The sequence below is a fragment of the Pseudophryne corroboree genome, chromosome 11 (assembly GCF_028390025.1).
Source record: "Pseudophryne corroboree isolate aPseCor3 chromosome 11, aPseCor3.hap2, whole genome shotgun sequence".
Lineage (NCBI taxonomy): Eukaryota > Metazoa > Chordata > Amphibia > Anura > Myobatrachidae > Pseudophryne > Pseudophryne corroboree.
The window spans coordinates 113056017-113075089 of record NC_086454.1 but is presented as its reverse complement, the minus strand read 5'-3'; the positions used below and the strand labels follow the sequence as shown (position 1 = coordinate 113075089).

The window sequence follows — 19073 nt, the reverse complement described above, 5'->3', positions numbered from 1 at the left end:
AATTGTAAAGGCCGCTGCCCCCAGGTAAAGGAGCAGATTAATAATTATTTCAAAAGTCGGTGTTGTGTGGTTATTTTAATGTTTACTTTACAGGGGGGCTATGGGTACCAGTGGGCCCTGTTTGCCCGGCATGCTGGTACTTGTGGTTTTTCATGTACCAGCACGTGAGGCTAGCTTGCTGGGACCTGTAGTCCCACTGTAAAGGACAATATTTTTTTACAGTATATCAACTCTGCATCCACTACATAGTTACATAGTTGTTGAGGTTGAAAAAAGACAAATGTCCTTCGAGTTCAACCTATATTATAAAAAAAAATTGAATGTTAATTAAGTGCTGTATCCCTGGATATTTTTTTCCGCTAGGAATTTATCTAATCCATTTTTAAACTTATTGATTGAGTCCACCATTACTACCCTCTCTGGCAGAGAATTCCAAACACTTACTGCTCTTACTGTGATTAACCCTTTTCTCCGTTGATTATGGAATTTTTTTGTCTTATAACCTCAGGGGGTGTCCTCGTGTCCTATGTAGTGTTTTTTTGGTAAACAAATTGTTTGATAAATCCTTGTATTGTCCTTTAATGTATATATAAATATTAATAATGTCCCCTCTCAGTCACCTCTTTTCCAGTGTGAACATATCTAACCTTTTAAGTCTTTCCTCATAATTCAGTGCCTCTAACCCCATAATCAGATTAGTGGCTCGCCTCTGAACCCTTTTGAGTTCCAAGATATATTTTTATAGTATGGTGCACAAAACTGTGCACAATATTCCAGGTGTGGTCGCACCAATGATTTATACAGTGGCAGGATTACACTCTCATCCCTTGTCTCCATATCCCGTTTTATGCATGCTAACACCTTATTAGCTGTTGCTGCATTTTGACATTGCGTACTGCTACCAAGTTTATTATCGATGAGCACTCCCTAATCTTTTTCAACTACTGTTATCCCTTCAATTTCCTCATTTAGTTTATAGGCTGCCTGGTTGTTCTTAGTCCCAAAGTCCATAACTTTACATTTGTCTATATTGAACCTCATTCTCCATTTATCCGTCCAGACCTCAAGTCTAGTTAAGTCATTCTGTAGAGACTCAACATCCTTGTCTGAATTAATTATTCTACATAATTTAGTATCATCTGTGAAAATTGACACTGTGCTTTCCAGTCCCTCTCCTAGGTCATTAATGAATATGTTAAACAGCAACGGCCCGAGTACTGAACCCGGCGGTATTCCACTGAGTACTGAAGCCCATTCAGAGTACATCCAATTAATTCCTACTCGCTGTTCCCTATTAAACACCCAATTACTCACCCAAGTATAAACAGTGTTTCCTACCCCAATCTCCCTTAGTTTGAGAATTAGTCTCCTGTGTGGAACTTTGTCAAAGGACTTAGCGAAGTCCAAAAAGATCACATCCACTGCTTGACCCTGATCAATATTATCGCTCACTTTCTCGTAGAAGCTTATTAAGTTAGTTTGACATGACCTGTCCTTCACAAAGCCATGCTGATTCCTAGTAATAACCTTGGAGGTATCCAAGTACTCTAGTATGCTATCCCTTAATATACCTACTAGTATTTTCCCCACTATAGATGTCAAGCTTACCAGTCTATAGTTCCCGGGGAGCGTTTTAATACCCTTTTTAAATATTGGGACTACCTCTGCAATATGCCAATCCTTTGGTATCATTCCTGATCTAACTGACTCGCTGAAAATCAAATATAGAGGTTTCGATATCTCTACATTGAGTTCCATAAGAACACTGGGGTGGAGTCTATATGGCCCAGGAGATTTATTTATCTTAATTTTACTTAGTCTCTCCCAGACTACTCCCTCGTTTAACCAAGTATCAAGCAACAGGTCGTTATTATAGTTTATGTTATGCTTTATACCTTTTCTTACTTTAATAATCTTCAGCTGCACCAAATCCAGCAGTCTTCTGCCACCTGATACTTATTCCAGTGTCATCTGCTGATGTAGCTATGTTTATTTACCCTGTACTTGTCCTATATTGTCGTCAATTGTAAGTTGCTGTTTTACTGTTTGATTATTTGTTTATGTACTCTGTAATTGGGCGCTGCGGAACCCTTGTGGCGCCATATAAATAAAGGATGATAATAATAATAATAATAATAATAAAATGCTCTACTCTCGTCAACCTGTCCTCTTTTGTGAATACTGATGAAAAGAATTTATTAAAAAATCCGCTTTTTCCCTATCATCATTAATCAAGACATCCAACTTGCCCTTTAAAGGCCCAATATTCTTCCTTTTTAACCTTTTACCTTTTATATACTTAAAGAACTTTTGGGGGTTTGTTTTACTCTCCTTTGCGATTTGTTTTTCATTTTCTATTTTAGCTGCTCTGTTTTCATTTTTGCATTTTTTATTACATTCCTTGCAGAACTGGAATGATTCCACCATTCCGTCAGCGTTAAATGCTTTGAAAGCACACCTTTTTTTATCCATTTGTTCTACCCAGGCCTTGGGTGCCCTGGAGAGGAGGGACCCCTTTATTGGGGGGTGGGGGTTCCGCACTTGCTGAGGAATCTCTTGCCTGGGCTGACTAGTTAGGGGGGTGAATGCTTTGGTCGGGATGATCCCATCAAGTGGTTCCCTTGGCTGTGGCATTACTTCCCTGCTAGTGTAGCCTGGTGCTAGTTTTTAAAATATGGGGGACCTCTACTTTTTTGTTCCCCATATTTTTAGGACCAGGGCCATCTCTAAGAGCTTGGCGCTGTTTCATTACATACAGGGAAATCAGACACATTTTCCTCCCTGTATTTTGTGAACCAGCACTGGCTCAAAGAGTCCGGGGCTGGTTATTCTTTTGGGGTTTGGGGGGGACCTCAAAAAATTGAGGAAAAAAATTCTAACTATTAAGAGGGTGGCAGGTGGTAGCACCACCCATTATTTAAATTTTCTATATATGACTTGTAATCGATTGAGGTGATGTATGAGCACTATCAAGATTTCAAGATTCAATCGAAATCTGCAGATCACTGAGTCAGATAAACTGTAAAAACAATAAATCTGGGGGGAAATATCGCAAGTTCTGTGAAACAATAAATTGCCCACAGGATACTGGAGAACAATGGGAATGCTGGCAACATGCAACTACCAACATTTTACATACAATAGCTGCACTTTCTAGAAGTGCTAAAGAGAATGTGCAATGTTGGACTACAGTACCAAGCATTGCAAACTTACATCACCTAAAATTTAATTACTGCCTAAAATACAAATGATCTCAGTGGGCTGACCATGCCTCCTTTAGTAGCGTGAAATGAAAATAGAGATAAACTCCCCTTTGGGTGGTGCACTAGACACCCCCTAGCTAGTGCTAGACTCTCCCCTCCTGCTGTGTATGCACCAATGTAAATCTGCTTCACACGTGTATATTTGTGACTGGTTCACCTCACTTTCCACATGCCTAATGGGAAATTTGCCACTGGTGATGCAAACAAGACGCATTTTTGGCCAAAAAAGCTGCCCGATGCTAATAGAGTTGCACGGGATCTGTCAGCTCACTCACACCAGGCATCTCCCACTACGTAGCGTATTGAGGCAAAATGTATGAGGACACATCTGTATATGTGTGTTAGAGGAAGGGGGCTGGGGCAGGGCTGGGTATATATGTGTAAGAGGAAGGTGGCTGGGATATACATGTGTTAAAGGGAGATGGCTGGGGCAGGACTGGGTATATATGTGTGAGATGTAGGTGGATGGGGTATATGTGTGCTAGAGGGAGGTAGTGGACGAAAGGCTGGGCATATATATATATATGTGTGTGAGAGGTAACTGGCTGAGATATAAGTGTTTGAGAAGGGGTTAACTGGGGCTGGGCTGGGTATACAGTATGTACCTGAGAGGGAGGTGGTTGGTGTGTGTGTGTGTGTGTGTGTGTGTGTGTGTGTGTGTGTGTGTGTGTGTAGCTGCCATGAGGGTATTTATGTATCATACTGACATGGCTGAGGCAGGGCTATGGTATCATTTTATTTATATGACAGATTGACATGTAATAATAACACCCACCCACAGTCCAAATTTTGACAATTGTTTAAAAAAAATACACTAAAAAAACTAGTTTGTGCACCAATTGATGCCCCACTCTCACTATAGTTCCATCCACATTATCCACCCCTCCACCCCCAGGGGGTCATGCCTATTTTGGCAGTCTCGGGCCCTACAATATCTGATGGCAGCATTGGGTGGGTTCCCTGAGCTGTCTATGTACCCTGTGGCTAGGGCCACCTCTGCTTTGGAGGTAGTCTTTATGTCATCTGGACCAGTGTACATCTATCAGTTCACAAAGAGCTTAATAGATCAGCAATGTTACTACTTTAAAATATGTTGTCAGGGTGCATTCCCAGAACACTGCTTCTATGCACTAGTGGCTGCCTCCACTGTTTTTCAAAGATGGGATTAGAACCCCAGATTGCCAACAGATTTACACAGACTAATTATTTTTCCGTAATTGAAAACACTGTTGGTAAATATAATGGTGTTACAAACTCACAGATGATATTATGGATGCAGGCCTGTACTTTAGGATTGGCTAATACCCAGGATAGAGGCACGTAGTCGCAGGTTGCAGCCCTCTGTCTGGGTTCCAAAGTACAGGGGCTGGTATACACTGGAACTGGAAGTGATAATTCGCCATGAGGTGTAAAGTAAAGGAGTCATCAGACTGGGTAGGGACTGCATGGGAAAACACAGAAACAGGACGCAGAAGTGACAGGAGCCAGGAATAGTACACAGAAATGACAGGAACTGGAAACCGGGAACAGGACACAAGAGTGACAGGCACCAGGATTAGAACACAGAAGTGACAGGCCCCCGGAAACAGAAATTCTCTTGGAAACGCACAAGGAAGTCTATATGGCTGGAGTATGGCTTGGGAGCCTATACTCTGGCACAGGGAGTGTCCAGAAACTATATTTCGTGGGTGTATATCAAATTTGGCACAAACATGATGTCACATTTTGGCACATCTGGCCCTTTACATTTCAAACACAGTGCCACGCTTGTTACTCTGGGTGAAGGAAGCCAGCCAGACTGAGTAACTGCTGTGGCTGCTGTGTCTACCCACCCGCGGTGGAACTGCTGCAGACTCCAAAGACCAGCGCCCCGGACCTGCTAAGTGAGTGCCGAATCTGACACGCTGTGACAAAATGTTTCTGATGGGATATAAGATATCATTTTCATTTTACATGGTATTCTGCTTATATTTTAAATGCTTTTGTGAATAGTATTTAAGCTCCATGGAAAGAGAACATTTTATAAATAAATGCTATTAATATTATTTGTGTATTCCTTATAAAAAAAAAGTCTTAGGATATTTATAAATACAAATCAGTACACATTACTCTTTATACTCACAGGACCACAATCATTATTACTGTTATATTCACAGGTCTCCGTTGTGACTGTAGTGAGAAGGTCTCCGCTTGCTTGCCTACTACAGCTATAGCTTGAACAGAAGTCACCAGGCACAGACCAAGTGTTTCCCTCCTTAAAAAAAAAAAGGAAAATAAAGCATAGTTTAATGGAAAACAATATCTTGTCTTTACAAGTGATAGTCAATTCCATTAGTCTGCTGATCTATCTACTATGAATTGCAACATAATATACTTCAATAAAAATGATTAGCATTGTTTACTTTGTGTGAATACTGTTTCATTCAATAGTTAATTCAATTGGCATTTCCATTCAATTTGCATTTCAGTAATATCCTGAGAGCCTCAAGTTCATGATACAATCTTCAAAATACTTTAATTCAACTTTGTTGTTTGAAAATGTTATAATAAAGATATTACTATAATGAAGTGGATTCACTATCTGCATTAAAGGTCTGCTACAGTATACATACCAAAACACTATTCAAATGTAGCTATTTAAAAAAAAAAAAACCTGTTTAAGCCTTTTTAGCACAGTCAAAATAACATGATCAAACCAGCACAGATGTGGTTTGACCTTTACAAACATGGGTGTGGTTCATCAAATTGACAGTGTCTAGGTCGGCAATGTTTAGGTCGACCACTATAGGTCGACAGTCACTAGGTCGACATGGATGGAAGGTCGACAGGGTTTCTAGGTCGACATGTGCTAGGTCGACAGGTCTAAAGGTCCACATGAGGATTTTTTTTTTTTTTGGTGTCGTTTTCTTCATAAAGTGACCGGGATCCCAAATTAGTGCACCGCGTTCGCTCGCCATGCTTCGGGCATGGTGCCTTCGCTCCGCTACCGCTTCGCTCGGCACACTTTACCGTTCCAATCGTAGTCCACGTGGATCGTTAAGTATGAAAAAATTCAAAAAAAGAAAAAAAAATTGAAAAACTCATGTCGACCTTTAGACCTGTCGACCTAGCACATGTCGACCTAGAAACCCTGTCGACCTTCCATCCATAACGACCTAGTGACTGTCGACCTATAGTGGTCGACCTAAACATTGTCGACCTAGACACTGTCGATCTTCAGACCGGATCCCTACAAACATAGTAGTCTAATTAATAAGCCTTGAATGGAGATAAAGCGCCTTATTCAGGTTTGTTGGCAAACCAAAAATCTTACCAATTGGGCAATACCATGTTGCACTGCAGGTGGGGCAGATGCTACATGTACAGAAAGATTTGGATTAGATTTGGGTGAGGTGCGCTTCCCTCATCCCAGCATTCTCAGCAGCGGCGGGCAGCCAATGCGGAGAGAGAGGGGACAGCTGCAGCGGCGCCACTACCAATTACATAGCGCTGCTGCGGCTCCAGTCCCCCTGCCTCCTCCTTCTTCTCCCCTGCCCAGGATCTGATCATCTGCCAGCACCAAGGAGCCTGACTGCCAGCGGGGAGAGATGGTAGTTATCTATCTATCTATCTATCTATCTATCTATCTATCTATCTATCTAGACTTATATATATATATATATATATATATATATATATATATACACTGCTCAAAAAAATAAAGGGAACACTTAAACAACACAATGTAACTCCAAGTCAATCACACTTCTGTGGAATCAAACTGTCCACTTTGGAAGCAACACTGATTGACAATCAATTTCACATGCTGTTGTGCAAATGGAATAGACAACAGGTGGAAATTATAGGCAATTAGCAAGACACCCCCAATAAAGGAGTTGTTCTGCAGGTGGTGACCACAGACCACTTCTCAGCTCCTATGCTTTCTGGCTGATGTTTTGGTCACTTTTGAAAGCTGGCGGTGCTTTCACTCTAGTGGTAGCATGAGACGGAGTCTACAACCCACAGAAGTGGCTTAGGTAGTGCAGCTCATCCAGGATGGCACATCCTATGTGAGCTGTGGCAAAAAGGTTTGCTTTGTCTGTCAGCGTTGTGTCCAGAGCATGGAGGCGCTACCAGGAGACAGGCCAGTACATCAGGAGACGTGGAGGAGGCCATAGGAGGGCAACAAACCAGCAGCAGGACCGCTACCTCCGCCTTTGTTTAAGGAAGAACAGGAGGAGCACTGCCAGAGCCCTGCAAAATGACCTCCAGCAAGCCACAAATGTGCATGTGTCTACTCAAACGATCGGAAACAGACTCCACGAGGGTGGTATGAGGGCCCGACGTCCACAGGTGGGGGTTGTGCTTAAAGCCCAACACCGTGCAGGACGTTTGGCATTTGCCAGAGAACACCAAGATTGGCAAATTCGCCACTGGCGCCCTGTGCTCTTCACAGATCAAAGTAGGTTCTCACTGAGCACATGTGACAGACGTGACAGAGTCTGGAGACGCCAAAGAAAATGTTCGGCTGCCTGCAACATCCTCCAGCATGACCGGTTTGGCAGTGGGTCAGTAATGGTGTGGGGTGGCATTTCTTTGGGGGGCCGCACAGCCCTCCATGTGCTCGCCAGAGGTAGCCTGACTGCCATTAGGTACTGAGATGAGATCCTCAGACCCCTTGTGAGACCATATGCTGGTGCTGTTGGCCCTGGGTTCCTCCTAATGCAAGACAATGCTAGACCTTATGTGGCTGGAGTGTATCAGCAGTTCCTGCAAGATGAAGGCATTGATGCTATGGACTGGCCCGCCCGTTCCCCATACCTGAATCCAATTGAGCACATCTGGGACATCATGTCTCGCTCCATCCACCAATGCCACGTTGCACCACAGACTGTCCAGGAGTTGTCGGATGCTTTAGTCCAGGTCTGGGAGAAGATACCTCAGGAGACCATCCGCCACCTCATCAGGAGCATGCCCAGGCATTGTAGGGAGGTCATACAGGCACGTGGAGGCTACACACACTACTGAGCCTCATTTTGACTTGTTTTAAGGACATTACATCAAAGTTGGACCAGCCTGTAGTGTGTTTTTCCACTTTAATTTTGAGTGTGACTCCAAATCCAGACCTCCATGGGTTAACAAATTTGATTTCCATTGATAATTTTTGTGTGATTTTGTTGTCAGCACATTCAACTATGTAAAGAACAACGAGTTTTATGGTAAGAACTTACCTTGGTTAAAACTCTTTCTGCGAGGTACACTGGGCTCCACAAGTCTGAACAATGGGGGTGTAGAATAGGATCTTGATCCGAGGCACCAACAGACTCAAAGCTTTGACTGTTCCCAGAATGCACAGTGCCACCTCCTATATCACCCCGCCTCCCCGCACAGGAGCTCAGTTTTAGATAACCAGCCCAATGCAGTAGCAGGAAAAGAGACGACAACGGTTAGTAGCCACATACACCACACTCTCACGACAGGAGAAGTGTCAGCGGCTAATGCCATATGAACCCAAAGAGGCTAAGTGCGTCAGGGTGCGTGCCTTGTGGAGCCCAGTGTACCTCGCAGAAAGAGTTTTAACCAAGGTAAGTTCTTACCATAAAACTCGTTTTCTGCTGCTGGGTACACAGGGCTCCACAAGTCTGGACAATGGGGATGTCCTAAAGCATTTCCTTATGGGAGGGGACGCACTGTAGCGGGCACAAGAACCCGGCGTCCAATGGAAGCATCCTGGGAAGCGGCAGTATCGAAGGCATAGAACCTTATGAACGTGTTCCCGGAGGACCACGTAGCCGCCTTGCACAATTGTTCAAGGGACGCACCGCATTGGGCCGCCCAAGAAGGTCCAACAGACCGAGTAGAATGGGCCATAATGTGAGCAGGAGCTGACAGACCAGCCTTCACATAAGCATGTGCAACCACCATTCTAATCCATCTGGCCAGGGTCTGCTTGTGAGCAGGCCAGCCACGTTTGTGAAATCCAAACAAAACAAAGAGAGAATCAGATTTTCGAATAGAAGCAGTTCTCTTCACATAGATATGGAGAGCCCGTACCACATCCGAAGACCGCTCTTTGGGAGACAAATCAGGAGAGACAAAGGCTGGAACCACAATCTCCTGATTAAGGTGGAACGAAGAAACCACCTTAGGTAAATATCCGGGACGAGTCCTAAGAACCGCCCGGTCACGGTGAAAAATCAGATATGGGGAACTACAAGACAAGGCACCCAGATCCGACACTCTTCTAGCAGAGGCAATAGCCAGCAAGAACACCACCTTAAGGGTAAGCCACTTAAGGTCAGCTGAACCAAGGGATTCAAATGGAGGCTCCTGCAATGCCTCCAAAACCACCAAGTCCCAAGGAGCCACAGGCGGGACATAGGAAGGTTGGATACGCAACACACCCTGAGTGAAAGTATGAACATCAGGTAAAGTCACAATTTTTCTCTGAAACCACACCGACAAGGCAGAAATATGAACCTTGAGGGAGGCCAGACGCAGGCCTAAAGCCAGGCCCTGCTGAAGAAAAGCCACAATCTTGGCTGTACTAAACTTGGAAGCGTCATAATTGTTAGATGCGCACCAAACAAAGTAGGAATGCGAGACCCTATGGTAAATCCGAGCAGAGGCCGCTTTCCGGGCCCGCAACATGACCTCTTCAGAAAAACCCTTAGCCCTTAAGACGGAAGCTTCAAGAGCCATGCCGTCAAAGACAGCCGGGCTAGGTCCTGGTAGACACAGGGGCCCTGAACGAGGAGGTCTGGGCATTGTGGAAGTAGAATTGGACGCTCTAACAACAGGCCCTGTAGGTCTGAGAACCAGTGCCGTCTGGGCCACGCCGGAGCTATGTGAAGCAGATTTCCTTTTTCTTGCTTGAACTTCCGAATTACCCTGGGCAGGAGTGACACCGGAGAGAACACATACGGCAGCTGAAACCTCCACGGCACCGCCAGCACATCCACGAATGCTGCGGGAGGATCCCTTGTCCTTGCTCCGAAGACCGGAACCTTGTGATTGTGTCGAGACGCCATCAGATCCACATCTGGAAGACCCCACCTTTCCATGAGGAGTTGAAACACTTCTGGATGGAGGCCCCACTCGCCGGCATGCACGTCCTAACGACGGAGAAAGTCAGCTTCCCAATTCAGGACTCCCGGAATGAATATTGCCGGTAGATGGTGTTCTGCCCACTGTAGAATCCATGAAGCTTCCTTCATTGCCAAACGGCTTCGAGTGCCGCCTTGATGATTTATGTAAGCCACTGTGGTGGCGTTGTCCGATTGTACTTGAACAGGACGGTTCGGAATTAAATGCAGGGCCAGGTTCAGCGCATTGAAGACCGCCCGCAACTCCAGAATGTTGATCGAGAGGAGAGATTCCTCCTTGGTCCACTGACCCTGTAAGGAGTCCTGCTCCAGCACCGCACCCCAACCTCTTAGACTGGCATCTGTCGTCAACAGGACCCAGTTGGATATCCAGAAGGGACGGCCCCTGCACAATTATTGGTCCTGGAGCCACCAGAGCAGCGACAGACGGACCTCCGGAGTCAATGAGATCATGTGAGACCTGATCCGGTGAGGCAGGCCATCCCACTTGGCTAGAATCAGCTTCAGGAGGGGGCGAGAATGGAATTGAGCATACTCCACCATGTCGAATGCTGACACCATGAGTCCCAGCACCTGCATAGCTGAATGTATCGACACTTGCAAACGAGAAAGGAAGCAATGATTCCTGTCTTGAAGCTTCAGGACTTTCTCCTGAGACAAGAACAACCTCTTGTTGTGAGTGTCTAACAACGCTCCCAGGTGCACCATGCTCTGAGCAGGGACCAGGGAGGATTTCTTTCAGTTGATGAGCCACCCGTGGGCTTTTAGAAACCGGACCGTCATATCCAGATGATGCAGGAGAAGATCTGGGGAATTTGCCAGGATTAACAAGTCGTCCAGATACGGCAGTATCCTGACCCCTTGACGGTGGAGTACCACCAACAACACCGCCATAACTTTGGTGAAGACTCACCTGGACACGGGGGTGATCTGGACACTGGCTGGGTGCTGCTGCAGGCAGTTCCAACTCGGCAGCCTGTGGTCGGGATGGTCTCAGCAGGCAGCTCTGGGATGGCAGGAGTAGGGGGCGGTAGCGAGCAAAGTTGCGGCTAGGGCCAGTGGTCAGGGAGCCCACAACACTACGGTGGTTGACGGCAGGGACCTTCCAGCGTCGGCTACCCGTGGCTCACACAATCCGCTCCCTCTCTGGTGCTACCGCAGGCGGCTCTGCTCAGATATGCAAGAGCAGAGCCGCCAGCAGCGCTGAACATCGGGTGCCCCACAGAGCAGTAGTGGTTGCTGAGCCAGCACCTAGCTGAAGCTAGGGCCGGCTCTGGGCACCGGTTCTTCTAGCTGCAGATCATGGTACTCAGTGGCGGAAGGGAGAGCTCTGAGTCCCTTCCTTGTCCCACTGTGTGATTGGACCAGCAGATCCAGCACTGGATCCGCTGTCCAATCACATGTGCCTCGCTGGCAGAGGCGTGCTTTCCCTGTCAGCGAGGCACTTGTAGAAGTGCCGCTTTCAGTGTTTTTTTGAATGGGCTTTTACAGCCCAGTGTTTGGCCCCACCCCCCGCTCTGTCCCCGTTCCTACTATCAGCGGGAGGCACTAGCTATCAGTGCCTCCCAAACTAGTTTAATAACCTAAAATGAATAGAATATATAAAGAAGATACATATGACACTGAATATGTGTCATATGTATCTTTTTGTATTATTTTAATCATTGATGACAGGGGAGGCACTGCCTCGCCTGACTTCACGTCCCTGGATCCTATTCTACACCCCCATTGTCCAGACTTGTGGAGCCCAGTGTACCCCGCAGCAGAAAAAGTACTTAATAAGAATATTTAATTCATTCAGATCTAGGATGTGTTATTTTAGTGTTCCCTTTATTTTTTTGAGCAGTGTGTATATATATATATATATATATATATATAAGATCCCGCTCTCTCACAAATATAGGCCAACGGCTGGGGTTCCAAATCAGAGTCCAACACACCAGAGGGTGGAACCCATAGTACAGTACAGTGTTTCCCACAAGTGTGGGAATGCTAGCACTCTCCAGACTTCCAATAAATAAAAAAAAACATTTATTTATAAAGAATAGAAAATCATATCTCACAGTTCCGTACTAAAATTTTTTTTCAAAAAGCCTGATAATGCTACTGATTCATTAAATGCTTTTCATATTTTTTCATATGGTGGTGTGCTGGTCTCCTTTTGTCTAAACCCTTTCAGGGTAAGCATTGGGAACTATGGTATCAATAACAATTGACACGGCACCCTTCTAACATCCTTTAAGTGTGTGCGCTTCACCTCTGGACTTTGTATATGTATATACATATGCATTAACGTAGGGATTTGTGCTGGATGCACTATAGTTAAGTATGCACCTCTTAGAGTGCTTATTTCTTCAGTTGTTGAATTGAGCCTTTTGTATTGTATTAATACGGTTCTATCATGATCTATCAGTGCCTATAAGAAAACTGTGGAACCTGTCACAAGTGTGTTCACACTAGATGAAAGTCTCAATATGATTTCTTACTCTATTTATGGCTGTTTGTAGATTGTCGCAATTAGTACACTGTATTACCTAGTTCAGTGCTGGGACGTGTTCAGCATTGCGTCCTGGTTGCTTAGTAACAGGGCAGTGATGTGTTTCCGAACACTTCCGGTTGCTGAACCACACGGAAGTGTAGCCGCTGGAACGCATGATGACGCGTTCCTGTGGCGTTCTGCACCGGGGCGCTGCAGCTGGCCGGAGCTGGCGCCCATATGGCCGAGTGGCCTGTCCCGTAGGTGTGGTGTCTTTCTCAGTGTGTTGGGGTGTTATAGAGTTCATATGAGGTTTTAACCATGAGTAGAATTGTGTTTGCGGGGGGTGGCTCCCGGAACAGACGTCACTTCCGGTAATTTCTATTTAAATAGCTCACTTGTGCACAGGGACAGCATGCAGCGATGTTTGCTTTGTCCCCTGGCTGAAGTGAGTATTGACCATCTTTATTATATATGATGACTTGTTCCCCTCTGATCCACATTTGAATTCACTGATTGTATCCCTAACTTAGTTTTAGCAGGTTGGACTATTTTAGATGCTAAACCACCTGCACCGCTGTTCATTTATTCTATGGCTACTCTAATGAGGTATGGAGTTAATTTTCCTGATACTAGTTTCACTAGTGGAGGTTGGAGTTTGAAGTTGTTTATTATTATCTCATTATCTTTTTGGCAGAATGGAGTACGCTTTTTAATGTATTTTTCCATGCGCTTTATATGTTCCTATATCCCTATATGAGAGATGCCCTGTGTGGACACCTACAGGTATCCCAGGTAATTGGTGTTTTTCCTTTGGATGGAAATGTTCTTGATGGCACTGTTTTAATAGGTGTTTTTTGGTGGTGGGTCCATTATTGTAGCCAGTAGGTACCCATAGGGGCCGGTGAGGCATATTGCTTGTGACTGTATATTACTGTTCATTTGCAGATTATGCTCATGTTGTCCCTAACTGTGATTTGATGATACGATGCATCACCTGTCTTGATAAAGGCCTGTGACCAGACCGAAACGTCAACAATAAAAGCAATTGGTGATTTTATGAAGAAGTATCTACGATTATTTATTTGTGAGAGTGCACCTTCCAAATTCTTTGGAACTTTCTATGGTATATGTGTGGACCTGACCGGCCCATTAGGAGAACCCACCATTTGATGAACTTCTACTGCTGAGAGTGCAGGATCATCGTTGTTTATATATATATATATATATAAATATATACACACACACACAAAACAAACAGAGGTGTGGCACTCAGACTTTTCTTCAATAAAGCACAGCAGCGGAGATTAGATTATCATAATAAATGATAATCTAATCTCGGCTGATGTGCTTTATTGAAGAAAAGTCTGGGGGCCGCACCTCTGTTTGTTGCATTCTATTTTATAGTGAAGGCATTGGCAAAGTAGTGGACTTGAATTGGGAGTGCCAGACCCTGGACAAAATATATAAATATATATATATATATATATGTATGTATATATATATATATATATATATATATATATAGATATATATGTAAACAAATATAGAAAACCACAGCACTCGCCACCCCAGAAGCGGGGTGCAGTGTCTGCACTCACCACTCATAACCATGGTCACAGGCCTTTTCATGCACCCCTGTGTAATCTCAATTGTTCTAAACCTGTGTCAGCTGCTCCTTAGTTATTTATCAGCCAGTGTCAGGTGACTAGTATGCCTTTAAAAGCCATAAGATTTGTGGCAGGCATACATTAAACCTAGTGGGCATATTTGCAGTTATATTATGTGTGATACAGTTGCCAGGTTTTAATTTTTAAGGCTTTGTGATAGTGTAGGACCTGCATGAAGGTGGGGTAGCTTGGCGAGCGGTTTGCAGGCTTCCGTGCATTGGCCAATTCACTAACTAAACCCCCATCATTTATTTATTGATGTTGTGAGGACAAGTGAGCTTGCTATGGTGAGTGCTGAATTTTCTATTTGTATATATATATATATATATATATATATATAATGTTACAGCATTACATACTTGTATGGAAACCCCGCTATGAAAATTCTGCATTTGCCACTGGCCCTGGATGCTGGATCAGATGTCTCACGATAGCTTTCTAGTCTCTACCCTGCGCCCTGAGGAGCTGCTAGCTGGGGGAGGACTCGGGTGGAATGAGAGGAGGAGATGCTTGCCAACTGGTCATAGGTAAATATAAAACTCTCTCTTTCTCTTGTGAAAAGGGGGACTCTGCCTGCCTAATGTTTAAAAAGGGGGACTCTGCTGTTGTAATGTGTAAAAAAAGGAGAACTCTGCCTGCCAAATGTGTAAAAATGGGGACTCTGCTGTTGTAATGTGTAAAAAAAAAAAGGGACTTTGCCTACCTAATGTTTAAAAAGAGGGACTCTGCTGTTGTAATATGTAAAAAAGGGGGACTCTGTCTGCTTAATGTGTAAAAAGGTGACTCTGGCTGCTTAATGTGTAAAAGGGAGCTCTGTGGCCACGCACCTATATTTTTGGCGTGCGTCTATGGAGCGCACTGGTCCTGTCTAATGCTGTTTCTTGCACACAGCGATAAAATGTCTAGTTACGGCACTGCACAGCACACATATGCATGGACACATATATATGCACTGACACATACAGCACATGCTCACACAGACACACATATGCACAGACACATATATACAGTACACTAACACATACAGTACATACACATATATGCAAGAACACTTATACACTCACAGACACAAACAGTACAAATACCTCCATCTCTTCATCCTGTCTGCTCATCGTGGATGGCTCCTTGAAGTAGGGGGAACCGAGGTACATGGCCCCAGAGTTCCCCTTTTCGCTCTGAAAGCAGCTGTCTCCTCCTTTTCTGTGAGGTGGAACCTCTGCTGGGCTGGCTGGGAGGGGAGAGTAGAGCAGCAGGAGCCAGCAGGTGGCGGGCCGGAGCTGGCTGAGTGACAGCACAGACACAACGGTAGCAGCAGCAGCAGAGAAAAAGCAAGCAATACATTCATATAGCAGCGGCTATGGCTAATAAGACCTGCGGCCGCTGCAGCCAACAAATGAATGCACTCTCATTCTTAGCGATGGCGGGGCAGTGATCTGGGCTGGAAGCTGTCTGAGACAATGGAGCAGAAGTGCCCTCCTCAGGGCTGGCGCCCGGCGGCAAAAGACTCCACTGATACCGACAGTTCCGCCACTGAAAACACACACACCCTAGGCTGCAGAGGAGGGACATTGCCAGCCACAGCACAGGGAGGACATACAAGACATACAGGTGGTAAAACTTCGGGTGTGTAAAACGTATGTTTTTCGCGATTTTTCCCAATGTTTCACCAATTTTTTTTACAGGCTATCCAGATTGATAGCCAGTAAAAAAAATGCCCTTTCTCCCGAAAACACAAAAGTTCAGTGAAACCTGTGTGTTTTCGGTAGAAACAGCCCCGTTTTCGCACAAAAACGGCCCTGATCATCGCAGTGGGTGAGTAAGTCCTACTGTTGTTTGTGCATTTCTCCAGCACATGTGATCGCACACCAAGACACACAAAAAACCCTCCTCCTGTAGGCGGCGACTACCTGATCGCAGGACAGCAAAAATCACTGCCCAGCGATCAGGTCTGAATTAGGCCCTTTATCTCCATCCAAGGCTTAGTAAATAAACCCCATAATCAGATATACTGTATTCACCTTGTTTGAAGTTAGAAATTTTTTAGATAATCTAAATAACAAAAGATTTCATGGTGGTTTTAAAGTTAAAATCAACTTTACAAAACTGGTTGAAGAAAACAAAATTACAAAATTGAACATTTCTGTTTTGATCATAGTTGCTCTGTAATATATTGACCAAGCTCTTCCATAATTGCTACTGTGTGCCACTTTGGTCCTAACTTACAATTCAGTGCACTCTACTCAATATTTTGAATTATTCATAAAGGGCCATGTTGGTAAGAATACATTAATTAACTGCATGGTATTCATTCAATAGAAAATGAGGAAATTAGGTGCTGGAAGGGTTATGTACCATTAGAACTGTAATTTGTCCATTCGGCTGTGTAATGTAGCATGCTTTTTTAATGCAGTATCCACAGCACTGTCCTGGAGATTGCTTATATTCTTCATCCTAGAGAAAGATAGAAACAATGTTAGACAGCAGGTAAGTCATGCAGTATGTACTGTATTGTATACAGTTTTGTGACTGTAGGAAAGCATAGACAATAAGATTGATTTAAACTAAAAATGATTAAAGCCCAAACAGTGGATGATTTTAAGAGGGGTATACTTGTAACAGATTGGGTAGAATATGCCAGCAGTCAGAATATCGACAGCGACATCCTGAATCCCAACAGGCCTAATGACCCCCTAACCCTCCCTACCCGCAGCCAGGCTTGGACTGGCCCACAGGGGTACATGGAAAACAACCAGAGGGCCCCACTGTCTGGGGGCCCACCTCCTGCTCTAAGGATCAGATTCCAGATTGTGCACTTGAAATATACATTACCATACCCTCCAACTGTACCTTTTTAATAGGTACAGTACCTTTTTTTTATGGTCTGTACCGATTTTTGGCTCTCCAAACTTCCATTGAAAGTATAGGAAAAAGGGCGTGACCATGCTCCCTTTACCTGTGGCCATGCCCCCTTTTCTAATTTGTACCGATTTTTATGTGTCAAATGTTGCAGGGTATGCTTTACACATATGTTACCTTATACTGGACTATGGTTTATTTTCTACAGTGCATTGCTGTTATTAATCTGTTATTAATCTGGTACATTATCATGCATGCAGCAGCTGAATTTTTGTTTAGGGGTGTGGCCAGTCTGCAGATGGGGTGGGGTCTGCCACCTCATTGGTACAGTAAATTCTACAGTAAATTCAGATGCTGCATGCATGATAATGTATCAGATTAATAAACAGATTAATAACAGCCCTACATGCCCCAGTCTGACACTGCCCGCAGCATAAACCTAAACCTCCCCTCCTCCCCACAGCCTAACCCTAACACTCTCCGGTGTGTGTAAACCTAACCCCCCCCCCCCCCACCACCATCCCGCAGCCTAAACCTAACCCTCAACCCCCTAAACGTAACCATCCCGCCCGCAGCCTAACCCTAACACTCTGTGGGGGGGGCTAACCCCCCCCATGCGACCTAAACTCAACAGCAGCCTGTTCATCCCCTCCCAGTCTTAACCTACCCTCTTCCCCTACGGCTTACCTCTCCCTTACCTCTACCATCATTCTCATGATGTTATTCACTTGGTCAGTCTATAGTGGTGCAAGTAGAAAAAATGTTTTATAGGTGCTGTGTGCGCCCAAAAAATGGGTGTGGCCAAATGCCACATGGGGAATGGCCAATGAAAATGGGGACGTGATACACATATGTGGGGGCCAGATACACATATGCGCCCACTGTGCCAGATACGCTCCCACCATGCCAGATATGCTCCTACAGTGCCAGATACACAAATGGTGCCAGATGCACATATGCCCCACGGTGCCAGATATGCAAATGCCCCCAGTAGTGCCATATATGGCCCCACAGTGCCAGATACACATCAGGCAGGAGAGGGACAGGAAAGGAGAGGTGCATGCTTCGCACTCCTCTCTCTCTCCAACATCTGGTGTCTGCAAGGTGGCATCTGGTGTCTGCAAGGTGGCGGCCCGACGGTATGGCTTACCGGCTGGGATTTTCTTACCGGTACGTCGTACCGCCATACTTGCAGCACTGTCAGTCTACTGTATGAAATGTAACACACGTGGCACTAAGGCATAAAAAAGAGAGTGTGTATCCACTTAGATGAAAAATTAATGATTTACCTCAGAGGATAACTTAACACCCATTGATTTCTCCTTTTGTGTCTGTGCACCTAGTGTCGAAACAAACCCCGTGGAGGCCCCTGGACAGTCGAAATATTGGGGCTGCCCTTGCAGATTATCTCCTGATACATTTTTAATTTTACCAACTAACAGCCTGATCTGGAAATTGTAATGTGAATCTGATGTCTATGGTTTATGTACTTTAAGTTGTTAATGGGCACGTTACATCAATACAGCATTTTCTCTATAGCGTCTTTAATGTAAAGTTTTTGTTTCTTTGAGTTGATTTATTGTTTCTATCTTTTGAAAACTGTTTAAGAAAGCTTGATTATACTTTTCTTTCAAGATCAAATCAGTATTATTTTGATCTATTGTTACGGGTCCCCTTAAAAGCGCTTGGCCTATAGGGGCCCCTAAAAGGCGCAGTGCCTACT

The 19073-nt window shown here is 44.6% G+C and overlaps 1 protein-coding gene and 1 long non-coding RNA gene across 2 annotated transcripts in view; one reads left to right on the top strand and one right to left on the bottom strand.

The window, feature by feature from the left end:
- The window catches only part of LOC134969049 (uncharacterized), a 65590-nt gene extending 59971 nt beyond the window's left edge, over positions 1-5619 (top strand). The window contains exon 5 of the long non-coding RNA XR_010189387.1: positions 5420-5619. This is a non-coding gene — a long non-coding RNA (uncharacterized LOC134969049). The remainder of the gene's footprint in view (positions 1-5419) is intronic.
- LOC134969047 (kielin/chordin-like protein) overlaps positions 1-19073 on the bottom strand; it is a 213670-nt gene that overhangs the window by 130277 nt on the left and 64320 nt on the right. The window contains exons 7-8 of the mRNA XM_063944754.1: positions 16847-16945; positions 5386-5517 (exon numbers count right to left, since the gene is read on the bottom strand). Coding sequence (XP_063800824.1) covers positions 5386-5517; positions 16847-16945 — 231 coding nt within the window. The remainder of the gene's footprint in view (positions 1-5385; positions 5518-16846; positions 16946-19073) is intronic.